The following is a 16767-nucleotide window of genomic DNA, read 5'->3' on the forward strand; positions in this document are numbered from 1 at the left end:
GTTAGGTAATTCACATCTGTCGAGCCCTGTTGAGTGCCAGGCACGTGCTCTGCCAAGCTTATCTCATTTGGTCTCTGTATCATCCCTGTCAAATAAGCGCTGCTATTAGCCCCACCAAACAGATGAGGATACAAGGCCCAGAGAAGTGAAGTTACCTGCTCGGGGTCACAAAGTTGAGTGATGGATCCAGGATTCAAAACTATGCAGGCTGATTCCCAGTGTTCCTCCAGGACTGGGAATACGCCGTTCATCTCCAAATTGCAAGCTCCCAGCCCAGGACACAGCACAGGGCAGGCACTCAGGAGATCTTCTGAGATGAACGACTGTTAAGAGCTCTCAATTTTGATGCCATCTAGAAGCTCTCAGTTCAGTTCAGTCGCTCAGTCATGTCCGATTCTTTGCGACCCCATGGACTGCAGCATGCCAGGCTTCCCTGTCCATCACTAACTCCCAGAGCTTGCTCAAACTCATGTCCATCGAATTGGTGATGCCATCCAACCCTCTCATCCTCTGTCATCCCCTTCTCCTGCCTTCAATCTTTACTAGCATCAGGGTCTTTTCCAGTGAGTCAGTTCTTTGAATCAGGTGGCCAAAGTGCTGGAGTTTCAGCTTCAGCATCAGTCATTCCAATGAATATTCAGGACTGATTTCTTTTAGGACTGACTGGTTTGATCTTGCAGTCCAAGCGACTCTCAAGAGTCTTCTCCAATACCACAGTTCAAAAGCATCAATTCTTTGGCACTCAGCTTTCTTTATAGTCCAACTATTTTTGCCTAGAGGGAAGGTCTCCCCTTTATAGTCTTAACTAGAAGCTCTAGGCTCTCACATTCCCCTGGACCCCGGACCTGACTACCCCACAGACTTTGAACTTGTATACCGTATCCACTCAGGTGGCTACTGATTGTGCCAAATTGAACTTGGCCAAACAGACTCCCAGTCCACGCTGTTGCCACTCCACAATCTGTCCTCCCCCAGTTTTCCTCATCTCAGCCCCAGAAGCTACAGAGTAACTCCAAGCAAAAAACTAGCAGTCACTCTTGATTCCTCTTTACCCCTCATTTCTTACTTCTAATCCATCATCAGTTCATTCTGGCTCCGTTTTCAAAACATACATGAATTCAACCACATCTCATCACCTCCACGATTGTCATCCACGATGGGGCCACCAACATCTCTGATCTAGACCATCATAATGGCCTCTTTTATTTCCCATTAATGCATTCTCTATGTAGCAGCCAGAGGCAAATCTAATAATTGAGACATCAATCCCTAGTTAAAATGTCCTATGGTTTCCCAGCTAATTTTTTTCCCCCAGCTAATTTAGAATAAAATCCTAACTCCCTTCTAGGGCCTATAAGACCCGACGTGATCTGGCCCAGCTCCCTCCTGACCTTATCTTCAGGCCTTCTCCCTCCCTCCAGACGCTCCAGGTACAATGACCTGTTCCCAAACTCATTCAACTTGTCCCTGGCCCTGGCCACTGCCTTTGCCCTCTCCTTTTTGCCTGGAGGGAAGATCTCCCCTAGATCTTCAATGGGCAGCTTCCTCCTCCTCCCTGAGGCCCTTCACCAAGTCCCCTCCCTGTGAACACTGGGGGGGATCTCTGTAACTGCCTTGATAGGCAGAGCTGGGTGGAAGTGCCTTCTGAGAGCAGACTGTAAAACTGCATCTTGTTCTCCTGGGACCCAGACACTATGCTGTGAGGAAGCCCACACCACCCTGTGTGGACAGACCACACCAAGAGGCTGCCCAGAGTGTTCTGGCTGACAACCAACTTCAACCATAAGACATCAGCAGAGAAGTCTCCAGATGATTCCAGCCCCCATCAAGGCATCTCCAACCTCATGTCTTCCCAGCTGAGGCCCAAACACTGAGCAGCTGAGACAGCCATCCCCGCTGCGTCCTCTCTGAATTCCTGACCCACAGAATCTGCAAGCAGAGTAAACTGGTGTTTCATGCCACTAGATGTGGGGAGGTTTTTAATGCAGCAATGGTCACAGGACTACCACGCTACCCAGCACTGTTGCCCTGCCCCCATCACTTCCTGTCACATAGTTGTTGTTGTTCAGTCACTCAGTTGTGTCCAACTCTTTGCGACCAAATGGACTGCAGCATTCCAGGCTTCCCTGTCCTTCACTATCTCCCTCAGTTTGCTCAAACTCATGTCCATGGAGTCAGTGATGCCATCCAACCATCTCATCCTCGGTCACTCCCTTCTCCTCCTGTCCTCATTCTTTCCCAGCATCAGGGTCTTTTCCAATGAGTTGACTCTGCATCAGGTGGCCAAAGTACTGGAGCTTCAGCTTCAGCATCAGTCCTTCCAATGAATATTCAGGGTTGATTTCCTTTAGGATTGACTGGTTGGATCTCCTTGCTGTCCAAGGGACTCTCAAGAGTCTTCTCCAACACCACAGCTCAAAAGCATCAATTCTTTGGCGTTTAGCCTTCTTTATGGTCCAACTCTCACATTGGTACATGACTACTAGCAAAACCATACCTTTGACTATAGGGACCTTTGTCGGCAAAGTAATGTCTCTGCTTTTTATACCGCTGTTCAGGTTTGTCGGACACAACTGAGCGACTTCACTTTCACGCATTGGAGAAGGAAATGGCAACCCACTCCAGTGTTCTTGCCTGGAGAATCCCAGGGACGGTGGAGCCTGGTGGGCTGCCATCTATGGGGTCGCACAGAGTCGGACACGACTGAAGCGACTTAGCAGCAGCAGCAGGTTTGTCACAGGTTTTCTTCCAAGGAGCAGGCATCTTTTAACTTTGTGGCTGCAGTCCTATCATATTAGTTTTATTATTTTTCACTGCAGGTGACCTGGCTGAACTTACTTCACTGAGTTATGTGCTTCCTTGTGCACTGTCTCCTTCCTGCGCTGCTGCGGGTGCTTGACAGCTTCGTTCACCACTCACTGTGCCTTCAGCATTTAAAGCCGGCTCTGGCACACAGCAGGGGCTCTGAACATTTTTTTGAATAAATGAATGGATGAATATTGGATGGAGCCTTGCATCCCCTGTGGTTCGAGCCATGAACATTTCTGAGTTTCTCATGAATCTGCGGGTCCCATGACACAAGCTCCATCTAATTCCCCTGGATCTCCACCATGTGCCCAGCACAGACGTTTGCTGAGCCCGAGGACCTAGGATACAAGGCACTTCTTCAAACTCATTTATTTGTTCATTCTACAAATATTTATTATATGTCTATGATTTGCCAGACACAGCACTCGATTCTGAGGAGGAAGATGGAGAGATAAACAAGAGAGCTTCTGCCTGCAGGGGAAGAAGAGAGAACCCCAGCACAGAGCCAAGCGGAGGTGTGTACACCGTGGTCACAGAAGGCTTGGGAGAGAAGGGAGATGCAGACTAGGTCTCGAATGACAAGCCGGACCTCACCAGGTCGTGCTGGGACAGGGGTCACAGGGAGCAGTGCTGAACAGGAGGGATAGAAGGATGGTGGGTGCAAGGCCGGCAGGGCCAGAGGGCACGGGTGGGTGAGGATGAGAGGTGAGGAGAGGAGGCCGGCAGTGCTCTGGCCAGAGGGGCCTCATGAGCAGATAAACCGGGTGCTGCTGTGAAAGTGACGGGAGCCATGTGAAAGGGTTCAGTAATCACAAGGCTCTGTGAGGTCACACGGGGAACACAATGTCCCAAAGAAGCTCAAGGGTGACAGAAAGCTCCTGCATAGGCAGCAAGGACCTGCCTGGGAGGCAGTACAGATTTTGGGGAACTCTCCAGAGCAAGGGCTGCCCTCACCCCCTTTAGTAGGCCACCCACCAACCTGGGTTGGCAGACACTAGGATTTCACAGTGAGTCTCAAACTCATGGTGGGGGGCTATCAAACCCCCAACGATCCGGACCAGCCTCCCAGAGTGGGGTGTGTTTCAGGTGCCATGGGGCAAGGGGTGGGCAGTAGTCTATGGGCCTGAACTGGCAAACGAATAGATCTGGGCTCTGGTCCCAGCTCGACCACTTACTGGCTGTGTGCCCTTACATGGGTCACTTTCCCTTTCTGAGCCTCAGCTCCTCATTTGTAAAGAGGGGATACTAATGGCTTCTGCTCAGGGATGCATGAAGACTAACTAAGAGAATGTCAGCACAACATCCTGGACCACTCCGGGCACACAGCAGAGACTTGGCCAAAGTCCCCTCACCTCACCTAAGAGGAGCCGACTACCTAGCATGAGGCTGGGCACACAGTAGGTGCTCAAGAAGTGTTAGTGGGAACGTTGCGATCTGCTTAACAAAACAACTTTTCTGCTGAATCTGGCTGCAGATGACTCCTCTTCATCAGGGGGAAATGTGCTGAGAAGCAAGTCCGAAATTCAAACTGTGAGCAACTTGAGAACCGTGTTTTTCAGTAAGTCAAGATAAAGATTGGGGTCGCAGAAAACATCTGGCTAAGTGAACTAATGGCTTTAGGGGAAAAGGAGCTTTGCTTTGTGGAGTCGGGAAAAAATTATCCACCGCTGGTTTTAATTTAGGATGAAAAAAAACCTTATTCTATTAGCCTAAATATTGCTCTTATGTCCAATTGCATGGAGTTTGGAATAATATTTTTCAAACAGAACTACTGCTATTTCAAGTAATTACAATGCTAAAAGCAGTCATTTGGGGTTGAGCAAGGATCTCATCATGGTTTCAATTCCCTCTGGTGTCATTTTCTGTTATATTTGAGAAATTCCTCAATAAAGATGTCAAATAGAAAGAGGGTTTTACTCCCCAGAGGACAGATTTGGCCACCCTCCAGGACACGGTCCCAGGCAAGCCATCTCCACAAGAAAATAACCTCATTTGCTAAAAAGAAAAGAAAAGGTTCAACTGTGAAAACCCAGGCAAGAAAATAACCCTTCAGCCATCAGTCTCATTTCTCCTACGAGCTCGGAACGCTTTTCAAACTGTGCTGACCAGGCTCGGTTCCAGCCATCATCATGAAGGAATTCAGTGGTGGTTGAGAGAGGGATGTTCCAACCGGACGAGACTTCTGACCCAGGCTTTTGGAGACAAAACAGGAGATGCAAACAGGCTTGACTGTCCCTGACGGGTGATGGTTGTGGGGTGGGGCTCAAGAGTGACTGACCAGAGATGGTCAGGGCTGCACAAAGCAGAGAGGCTGCAGAACACAGAACTTTCCCCAAACTCAGTCAGCTTCTTACAGCAACCAACACCCACTGAGGGCAGGCCTTGTGCTGGAAGCTCTATTAGGCAGCATGAACACAATTCCTACTGAGACCGAGCAGAGATTTAAATGACCAACAGGTTGTGAGCAATACAGAACGGTGGGGAGTGTGACGATAGATGTGTACACACACTCTCCCAAGAGGAGGGCACGTGCAGATCCTCCCAGTCGTTGCTGGTCCCACAGAGGGGTGCCCCTGCTCTCAGCCTCAGGCCTGGAGGGTTCCCACTCTGCCGCTCCTGTGGCTACAGCCCTCCCCACGGAGTAAGCAGTCCACAGGTGGTCATGGCACCTGGAACACACTAGGTGACTTTCTGGGTGTCTGAGACCCCCAAATTCCCTGTCCAAGCCACCCCAAGCCTGTCTCTTCTCAGAAGGACGGATAACAGGACCAAAAGAAAGGGAAGATGGCTTCGGGGCAAATGGCCAGGGCTTACACATGCAGGTTAGGGTGGCCTCAGGCGCCCTGTGGTGTAGGATAGGGCCAGGGGTGAGAAGAAGCGGCAGGGAGCAGGCATTGCCCACGCTACCGCTTTCTGGCACAAAACTCCAAGAAGTCCTAGAATTCTAAATTCCATTCCAGCCTTCCAAGTCACGAGGAAGGAATGCGTGTTAAGGCAGAAGAGATTGAACATATCTTATTTCGAAGCTTCCTAACGACCTTTACCGGAGAAGGCAATGGCAACCCACTCCAGTACTCTTGCCTGGAAAATCCCATGGACGGAGGAGCCTGGTAGGCTGTAGTCCATGGGGTCGTAAAGAGTCGGACATGACTGAGCAACTTCACTTTCACTTTTCACTTTCATGCATTGGAGAAGGAAATCGCAACCCACTCCAGTGTTTTTGCCTGGAGAATCCCAGGGACGGCGGAGGCTGGTGGGCTGCCGTCTATGGGGTCGCACAGAGTCGGACATGACTGAAGCGACTTAGCAGCAGCAGCAGCAGCAACGACCTTTACATATCTGGCCATGTGGGATATGCATTCCTGCCCCAGACCCACAGAGTCAGGGATGGGGGGATTAGGGTCAAGCAGGAACAGAGCTGGGAATACTGAGTTTTATGTGACATCCCTTGATTTATAAATGTGGACAAATAATTCAATCCCCACCACCATCATCATCACATCAGCGATACAGGGTGAGCGGAGGGAAACCAAGCACGTTCATGGGCTGGACTGTGGGCGGTGAGCCTGAAACCTCTGCAGCAGCGTGACAACACCCCCGACCCGCGCAGAACCTCCCAGCAGCATGCTCAGCTCTCCAGGTCTACTTTCTTATTTAAGTGGCACAGTGACCCTGAGACAGGTATTCCTGACCCATTCTGCAGTTAGGGGAACTGAGACTTGGAGAGTATGAGTAACTGCTCTCAAACCATAAAACTCATGAGTAGTGGTGACAGAATTTGGACCACATCTTCCAACTCCATTAAGTCCAGCTTCCTCTTACAGCCTGACGGTTTCAGCCAGTGTTTACAAGCCTCTGAGATCCTGACACTGCGCTGGGCACATTTTCAGCATTTTGTGGGTGAGGGGTGTGTGGCTCTGTGTTGTCAGGCAGGGCTGGAGCCGGTTGGAAAAGGTCTGACTTCTCCAGAGCCGGAGATTTGCCGTGAGAAGGAAAAAGCCCAAACATCAAGACGTCTGTTGGGAAGCATCTGCCCTCAGCTAAAAGCAGAGGAGCAACAGAGAGAGCCTTTTCTCGGTTGCCATATGCGTCAGTTAGAGCCGTACGAAGTTGCAATCTGTGCTCAGAGGTGGGGGTGGGGGAGTCCTACCCAGTTCCTTAAATTAATCAGTATAAAAAGAATCCATTATGGAAATCACATTGTTAAAACCAAAACCTGCACAGACTCCATTAGTCTGGAGGCGCTGGGTATACCCGCCCGCCATAGCCAAGAATAAGGGTGCTTACAAACAGGTGATTCTATCCAGGTAAGAGAGGTGTGATGAGAAGGGGAGCCTGTGTGTGTGACACAGCCCAGGGAGTGTAGACAGCAGGCCCGGCCCCCACGAGGTCTCGGAGGCGTCAGACTAGCCCACCGCGATACGTCTGTTCTGAAAGTCGACCAGGCTAAGTAAGGGCCGCTACACTTGCGTGCTCTGTGCCAGCCACTCTCTAGATGCTCAGCACCCACGACCCCATTCAGTCCTCGTGAGAGGCCTACAGGACAGTGACTGCGAATGCTGTTCTGATGAGGAAACAGGCCTAGAGGTGAAGTGGCCAAAGGTCCCACAGCTGATAATTGACAGAACCAGGGTCGGAGCCCAGAACCTGCAGGTCCCAAGGTCTGGCCTCTTGACCGCTGGGGATATGCCTGCTCCTGTCAGGCAGACTGTCAGGTCTGTCTTCACGGACTAATCCGTTCCTGAAATGTACTCTTATCATCTGGAAAAAGGGGCCAACAACCCGGAAGATTAAATGTTTATGCTTCTTGGGAGGACTGCATGAGATAAAACGTGGACAATACTGAACGTGGCGTCTGGTACAACAAACGTAGTCCAGCCTCGGTTCTCTCCAACGTCGTCAAAGTCTCTGCCTCCCTCTGCAGCTCCACCTCCCGCCATTCCTCGCACTCCCCCCCGAGCCCAGCCTCAAGGAGCCACCCACGGCTCTCCACACAGGCTCTGCCCTCACCCAGAAACTGCCCCCTACCTTTGGAGATCCTGTTGAAGGCAACTTCCTCTTTGAAGTCCCCCAGAGGAGTCAGGCACACTTCCCCCTGCCCCCCACCCCCCGCAGCCCACGCCAGGTAACTCTTCACAGACCCCTCTGGGCTTCCATAGTCTGCCGTCCAGACCTCCGCTTCCACACTTTCTTTGGGTGTAACTACGTGTTTACAGATCTGTTTCCCATAACAGCTAATCTGAGATCCAATATGCATTAAGCAAAAACAGGCAGAGGAACTGAAGACAGATACACTGCTAATTCTGGAGGAGTTTCAGAGCGCCGGGGATGTCAAGCTTCCCAGCACGCGTGCTCAGTCACTCAGTTGTTTCCAACTCTTTGCGACCCCCTGCACTGTAGCCCGCCGGGCTCCTGTGTCCACGGGATTCTCCCAGCAAGAATACTGGAGTGGGTTGCCATTTCCTCCTTCACAAGCTTTCTATGCATACACCAAAAACCCAGCTGGCACACCAAAATGTTTGCCCAGCCCTTCCAGGAGACACTGCATCGAGTGCCATGAAAAAATCCAAATAATCCTTTTGACCCAGAAGTTCCAGGAAGACTTGCTAAGAAAACAGTTGGGAAAATAAGAAAAAAAATTTTATGCCCAGAATCACCTCTGGGTTCTGGTGGCAAAATCAAACAGACAAAATAAGCAAACAATGTAAATGTCCAACCACAGAAGGGTGGCCGAGTCACCTACAGGAATACTGATGCCTGTTTGTTGACTATACTCACCAAGCACCAGCCATTTCACCGTGCAGTTTCATTCTCACAAACACGCTGGTGAGGCCGACAGCATGATATTCCTGTGGCTGTCAGGGTGATGGGAACACCTCCCGGGACTGAGCGCCCTGGGACTTACACACTTCTCAGCCGCCTGGACACGATCGCAGTTACTGCTCACAGCAGTGTGCGAGAGAGCTGCTCTTCACAACCTCCCTTTACCAACAAGAGGCTTGGAGATGTTAAGAACGTGTTCACCGCCACGCCACACCCCTGCTAAGTCCATGGTCTCACCCCTGAGGCTCCAGCTGTTGTTCCCCAGGTCACTCAGCAGCTGGCAGCAGAAGATGGCTGGGGGGATAGGAGTACCTGCTTGGAGACCACAGGCTTTCTATCAGGGGCTGTTCCTCCTGCCACGAGCCGTCAACCACCTCCGTTATGGGTTGAATTACATCCCTACCAAGATGCTGAAGTCCTAACCCCCAGGGCTGGTGCAGGTAACCTTTTTTGGAGGTAGGTTACCGGCAGATGATCAAGTTAAGGTGGGTCAGCAGGGTGCACCCTAATCCAACAGGACTGTGTCCTTAGGAAAAGGGGACATTCGGACACAGAGATGGGCATGCAGAGAACAAAAACAATGTGAAAACAGAGAAAGTGATCTACCAGCAAAGGAAAGCCCAAGGCTCCCAGAAGCCGGGAGAGACAGTAAAACAGGTCCTCCCTCTAAACCTCATAGGAACTAACCCCGGTGACACCACAGCTTCAGACTTTGAGCCTCTAGAACTATGACAGGATAAAGTTCTATTGCTCAGGTCACCCCGTGTGTTACTCTGTTACAGCAGCCCCAGGTTGTTAGTCACTGATCCAGTGATGAGGCAGCTAGGAAAATGGTGATGACAAGGGCCGGGTACCTGATTGCAACTAGAGGTAATCACACCCGGGTGCAGAGAGATGCCTGAAAGCAAACACTCCAGCGAAACTAAGATGCTTTCCAGCTTTTCTTTGTTCTACACCTTCCCAATTTTACCCAGAAACTTTGCATTACACATAAATTTATACAACTGGCTTAAAAATATATATATTTGAACTAGGAGAATCTGGAAGTATATAAGAATCCTTGTTATGGGCTGAATTACGTTTCTCCCAAATTTATATGTTGAAGGTCTAACCCTTACCCTCAGAACATGACTGTGTTTACGATAGGACCTTTAAAAGGGTAATTACGTTGAAAATGAGTTGTTAGGATGTCTTCTACTCCAATATGACTGGTGTCCTTGTAAGAAGAGGAGATTAGGGCAAAGAGAGAGAGAGAGAAACACCAGATATGTGCATGCAGAGAGATGACCATGTGAACACACAGCAAGAAGGTGGACGTCTGCGAGCCAAGGAGAGACCCTCAGATTAAAAACAAACCCACCAGCACCTTGTCCTCGGACTTCCAGGACTGCAAGAAAATAAATTTTTTCAGTTTAAGCCCCTCAAGCTGTGCTATTTTGTTACAGCAGTCCTAGCAAACTAATCACTGTTCTTGTTTAGGTACTAAGTCATGTCAGACTCTTTTGAGACCTCAGGGACTGTAGCCCTCCAGGATCTTCTATCCATGGGATTTCCCAGGCAAGAATACTGGAATGGGTTGCCATTTCCTTCTCCACGGGGTCTTCTCTACCTGAGGAACCAAAAGAGGACGAGCCTTCCCACTGCCCCCAGCGTTACCAGCTGGAGTTGAGAAAGAGGCAGGGTGTGCCCAGCGGGCAGGGCACAGCTGCATCACTCACCCAGGCAGTTGTGTCCGTCGTGTGCCAGCATGAAGCCGTCAAAGCAGGTGCACCTGTAGTTCCCCGGGATGTTGATGCACTCGTGGACGCAGCCCCCGTTGTAGTAGTCATTCTCACACTCGTCGATGTCTGCACAGTGAGGCACAGGAGAGGTGTCAGAGAAAGAGCCTGGGGGCCCCCTTCCCCCCACCACTGAAGACACTGGGACGTGAGTGGTTCGGGGATGACTCAACAGGTATTCACTAACTCAAGTCCTTGCTGGGGGCAGGGGAGCTGATCCAGAGGTTACAAAGATGATAATCTTGGCTTTGGAACGCGGTCAGCCACCAAGTGCCAGGCATGTTTGGAGTGACTTTCTGATCCCCTGAAGGTGAACCAGGCAAGATTCACACCCAGCTCTGGCCCCCTTGAAGCCCTCTCAACACTAACAGCATGCGGGGACCCTAAAATTCCCCCAGACTGGCTCTTTTCAGGTTATTTGAAAGTTGCCCTGAGTGGAGAGCTCATTACTTGTGAGAGAGGGGCTAGGAAATAAATGAACTTTTCATACCACCAAAAACGTAACTTCTGGAATGATACAAAAGGCCATATACTCCCCCCAGGGCTTCCTTCCAGATCTGAATTTCCACTGCTCTAGTTTCCCTATTACAACAAAGACTTCTGTCTCATGAACAATGGCCAATAGCCTTCCTAAAGGTCACCCTTTTTGCCGTTCTAAGTGTTTCTCAACATGTCCCATCAGAGGTCAAAGAGCTATCAGTTCTGGAGTTCCGGAGAGATTCGAGAGGGCCGGAGAGCTATAGCAGCGAGTCTAGTTAACATTCAGTGAGCTACCCAAGTCCTGGAGGTGACACCATGTGTCATTAAGGCCTCAATCCCCACATTAACTATGAGACATAGACCCCTGTCATCTGTATTCCAATTTTACAAGGGAATCGAAGAAGCTGAGGCACAGCAAGGCCAAAGCCTTGCCAAGGGTCACACACCTTACTTAAGTGGGATTTGAACCAGTGCAATCCCCCATCAGAACAAGGGGTGCTGGTGGCGTTCAACCTCCCCACCTCGACCTCTACAGGCTCACGAAAAGATGGCAACCAGAAGCCTCTCACAGCAGAACCAGAAGTGTTCCCACAGCCTAACCGGAAGCAGGGATTTTTGACGAGAGGTTCCAGCTATGGAAGCCAGGAAGGGGTCACCCTTAAGAAGAGAGAGAACTGGAGGCAAACCTGGCTGCTTCCACAAATGCCAGAGGGGCTGGCAAGGGGAGACACCCAGCTTTGTGCTCTCTCCACCTGGTCCAGAGGACAGAGCTACACACAGTAGAGAAAGCCAAAAGGGCCAATTAATGTTCAGGGGTAGGTATGTCCCATCTGGAAGACAGAGCCTGTCTCATAAGGTAGTGAGCCTCCCGACTCTGGAGGTGACCCTGTCTGGACACCTGTCTGCCAGGAATTCTGCCAGCAGAGGAAACACTGCATCACTGAAAGTGCTAGAATACAGGGTCTGGGCTGTGCAGCCTCCTCCTGGTACCCACCCACCCAGCCATGATAAGGGAAGAACAAGCAGCCTGGCTCTGCAGAGGTGCAAGAGACAGGAAGCTTCCTGCCTGCAGAAGCCATCAGTGTCTGCTGGGAAGCAGGCTCAGTCCTGTAAGTCATTTGAATTGCTTTCGATCATTACGCTTAATGTACTTAGAAGTTTTAAATAACATTAAAAGCAGAGTATAAGATTTTGTGTTTGAAAGGGCACATGGATTTATAAAGACTGAAATATTGATTTCCTCTCAACCTCTGCGGCTCCGACCTTTTGCCAGAGCCCCAGACAGACCAATCTAACTCCCTGTCCCCCTAGATCGTCCACATTCACTCCAAAGGCAATATGGCCCAACCTTAACTCATCAACCTGCACTTCCCTGGGGTTCTCCATCCCAGTAAATACTGTTATCCTTCCATTTCTCCACCGACATCTAATCAGCTGCCAACATGTGAATCTTCTCCACTCTTAACATGGGTGCAGTGTGCGAACTGGTCACCCATTTCTACTACCTATAAACATGGCACCACCTCTCAGCTGATCCAAACCAGAATCTCCTAGACTATTGCCTCCTTCTTTTCTTTCATTCATGCAGGTGACTCAGGAGAAGGTGGCCTGGTCCCGACTCTGGGGGTGGAGCCTGGTCAGTCTAACCAAACGGTATATGGAATTAACGGCTGTTATTGGTCCCAGGGTGGGCATGTGACTTAAGCTGTATCAGTCAGACTGAGGGGAAGGAGTTTTATTTCATGTTGGGTAGAAGTCTCTCCCTCTCACGTTGTACCTCAGTATGTAGGTATCTACTCCTGGAACATACACCAACCCTCTGGAGTAAGTATTTTAACTCCATTTTATGGCTGAGCAAACTAAAGTGCAGAGAGGTAATTGCTCAAGGTCACGTAGTAAGTGGTAGGGCAAGGATCAAAACAGTCTTTCTGTTTACAAAGCCCATGTCTTTTCTAGTGGAGGTGATGGAATTCCAGTTGAGCTATTTCAAATCCTAAAAGATGATGCTGTTAAAGTATTGCACTCAATATGCCAGCAAATTTGGAAAACTTAGCAGTGGCCACAGGACTGGAAAAGGTCAGTTTTCATTCCAATCCCAAAGAAAGACAACGACAAAGAATGTTCAAACTACCACACAATTGCACTCATCTCACATGCTAGCAAAGTAATGCTCAAAATTCTCCAAGCCAGGCTTCAATAGAATGTGAACCGTGAATTTCCAGATGTTCAAGCTGGATTTAGAAAAGGTAGAGGAAACAGAGATCATATTGCCAACATCTGTTGGATCATCGAAAAAGCGAAAGAGTTCCAGAAAAACATCTGCTTTATTGAGTATGCCAAAGCCTTTGACTGTGTGGATAACAACAAACTGTGGAAAATTCTGAAAGAGATGGGAATACCAGACCACCTGACCTGCCTCCTGAGAAATCTTTATGCAGGTCAAGAAGCAACAGTTAGAAGTGGATAAGGAACAACAGACTGGTTCCAAATAGGGAAAGGAGTACATCAAGGCTGTATATTGTCACCCTGGTTATTTAACTTATACGAAGAGTATAGTATGTGAAATACTGGGCTGGATGAAGCACAAGCTGGAATCAAGATTGCCGGGAGAAATATCAATAACCTCAGATATGCAGATGACACCACCCTTATGGCAGAAAGTGAAGAGGAACTAAAGAGCCTCTTGATGAATGTGAAAGAGGAGAGTGAAAATGTTGGCTTACAACTCAACATTCAGAAAACTAAGATCATGGCATCTGGTCCCATCACTTCGTGGCAAACAGATGGGGAAACAGTGGAAACAGTGACAGATTTTATTTTTAGGGGCTCCAAAGTCACTGCAGATGGTGACTGCAGCTATGAAATTAAAAGACACTTTCTCCTTGGAAGACAAGCTATGACCAACCTAGACAGCATATGAAAAAGCAGAGACGTTACCTTGCCAACAATCATCTGTCTAGTCAAAGCTATGGTTTTTCCGGTAGTCATGGACCATAAAGAAAGCTGAGCACCAAAGAATTGATGCTTTTGAACTGTGGTGTTGGAGAAGACTCTTGAGAGTCCCTTATCTATCTATCTTGTGCTGAAGAAAAATAAATGAAGGTTGAAGAATAAGAGAAAGCTGGTGAATGTATGCAGAAATACATCTGGTAATTTCAGCACAGTTACAAAAGGAAGGCCACAAACATGGTTCTGAGCTTCCTAGAAGCCAAGGCAAGGAGGGAAACACAATCAGTTACAGAGTCACCACATCCATAAAATTCAATTGAACAAACTATTTTGAGATGTTTTCTGAGAAAGATGTCTTTCCCTAGTTAAGATAATCATACACTCAAATTTGCCTGGCAAAACTTTAGTTTATGCCTGTTGTCTGTTAATTACTAATAGCAACGTTTCTACTATCAAAATGATAAACTATTTGATCACAATACATATAAGGCATTTTAAAGAGATTGCTTTTATAAAGAGACTGATTGGATAGTCAATATAACAACTCTAGGACTTCCCTGGCAGTCCAGTGGTTAGGACTCTGTGCTCACTGTAGAGGACACGGGTTCAATCCCTGATCGGGGAACTAAGATCCCGAAAGCCACGGGGAGCAGACAAAAAATAATAATAAATAAATAAGCTAAAAATGAACTTAAATACCAAAAAAAAACTCTAGCCTTTTCCTTCCTTTGACTCCCCATAGTGTAGGCCACAGAGGATGCTGGTGCCCTGAAGAGTGCAGTGTCTACTGTTCATATTTTTTCCCTTAATCCATTCCCAAAAGATTCCCCCAGATCTGAGCACTTCTTAGAATGATCAGCTCTTCTCCAAACACCAGCCCTGGAGTGCTCCCACAGGCTTCTGAAGCCAACCTGCTTTACCTGCCCATCCAGCATCTTGAATGGAGAACATCTGCTCACAGATCAAACCTCCCCTGATTTTCTGTATCTTTGCCTTGAATTTTTGTTTTTTAAAATCATGTGAGCCTCACCCTTTAATGCATGAGAGGTAAACACATAAACAAACAAACAAAAACTCTGCCAAAGCAAGTAGGTTTATTATTGTAAAAACCATATCCAAGAGCCATTAGCCCCAGAGGAGGTTCCACAGGCCTCCAAGGTGCCCATCAGTCTTGGGCCACTTAAAAAAATTTTTTTATTGAAGTCCTGAATATTCATTGGAAGGACTGATGCTGAAGCTGAAACTCCAATACTTTGCCCACCTGATGTGAAGAACTGATTCATTTGAAAAGACCATGATGCTGGGAAAGATTGAAGACAGGAGGAGAAGGGGATGACAGAGGATGAGATGGTTGGATGGCATCACTGATTCAATGGACATGAGTTTGAGTCAACTCCAGGAGTTGGTGATGGACAGGGAGGCCTGGTGTGCTGCAGTCCATGGGGTCGCAAAGAGTTGGACACGACTGAGCGACTGAACTGAACAGTTTACTTACAACGTTGTGTTAATTTCTGCTGTACGGCCAAGTGATATATATGTATATATACATTCTTTTTAAATATTGTTTTCCATTCTGGTTTATCATAGAATACTGAATATAGTTCTCTGTGCTATACAGTAGGACCTGGTTGTTTATTCGTTCCATATATACCAGCTTACATCTGCTAACTACAGTCTCCCTCTCCAGCCCTCCCCCCAAGCTCCTCCCCCTTGGCAACCACCAGTCTGTTTTCTATGTCGGATCACTATTTAAGGACTGTTAAAGCTAGAGAATGAGGAATAGGCAGATGGAGTGTGGAGAGGGTGAAGGAATGGAGGGGGGCAGAGCCAAGCTCTCTAGTTATTTAATCTTTTTTTAAAATTTGAAGTGTAGTTGATTTATGATATTGTGTTAGTTTCAGCTGCACAGCAAGGTGATTCAGCTACATATTTTCAGATTATTTCCCATTACAGACTCTTACAAGATATTGAATATAGTCCCCTGTGCTATATGGTAAATTCCTATTGCTTATCTGTTTTATCGTTAGTAGTTTGTATCTGTTAATCCTTACTCCTAATTCCTTCCTTCCTCCTTTGATAACCATAAGTTTGTTTTCTATGTATGTGAGTCTGCTTCTGTTTTGCATATAGATCCATTTGTATTATCTTTTAGATCCCACATGTGAGTGACATAACAGTTGTCTTTCTCTGTTTGACTCATTTAGGATGACAATCTCTAGCTCCAGACATGTTGCTGCAAATGGCAATGTTTCATTCTTCTTTATGGCTGAGTAATATTCCATTGTATTGAGTTGGTCAAAAAGTTTGCTTTTTGGCCAGCCCAACATATATGTATTGCATCTTCTTAAACCACTTGTCTGTTGATGGACACTTGGGTTGTTTCCATGTCTTTGCTATTGTAAATAGTGCTGCTATGAACATAAGGGTTCATGTATCTTTTCAAATTATAGTTTTGTCTGCTTATATATCCTGGAATGGGATTGCTAGCTCATATGGTAACTTTATTTTTAGTTTTTTGAGGAACCTCCATGCTGTTTTCCATATTGGCCACACCACTTTACATTTCCATCAACAGTGTAGGAGGGTTCTCTTTCTCTACGCCCTCTCCAGCATTCATTATTTGTAAACTTCTGGATGATGGCCATGCTGACCAGTGTGAGGTGATGCTTCATTGTGGTTCTGATTTGCATTTCTCTAATAATTAGCAACATTGAGCATTTTTCATGTGCCTGTTGGCCATCTGTAAGTCTTTCTTGGGGAAACATCTATTTATAACTCCTGCCCATTTTTTGATTGGGTTATTATTTTGGATATTAAGTTATATGAGCTGTTCATATATTTTGGAAGTTAAGTCCTTGTTGGTCACATCATTTGCAAATATTTTCTCCCATTCCGTAAATTGTCTTTTTGTTTAGTTTATGGTTTTCTT

The 16767-nt window shown here is 47.7% G+C and overlaps 1 protein-coding gene across 3 annotated transcripts in view; it reads right to left on the minus strand.

The window, feature by feature from the left end:
• Positions 1-16767, minus strand: part of SCUBE1 (signal peptide, CUB domain and EGF like domain containing 1) — a 132056-nt gene that overhangs the window by 99945 nt on the left and 15344 nt on the right. For all 3 annotated transcript variants that reach the window (XM_081587852.1, XM_081587855.1, XM_081587854.1), the window contains exon 3: positions 10350-10478. In XM_081587852.1, the coding sequence (XP_081443978.1) occupies positions 10350-10478 (129 nt within the window). The remainder of the gene's footprint in view (positions 1-10349; positions 10479-16767) is intronic.

This window comes from Giraffa tippelskirchi, chromosome 4 (assembly GCF_054371585.1).
Source record: "Giraffa tippelskirchi isolate mGirTip1 chromosome 4, T2T-mGirTip1v1.2.pri, whole genome shotgun sequence".
NCBI lineage: Eukaryota > Metazoa > Chordata > Mammalia > Artiodactyla > Giraffidae > Giraffa > Giraffa tippelskirchi.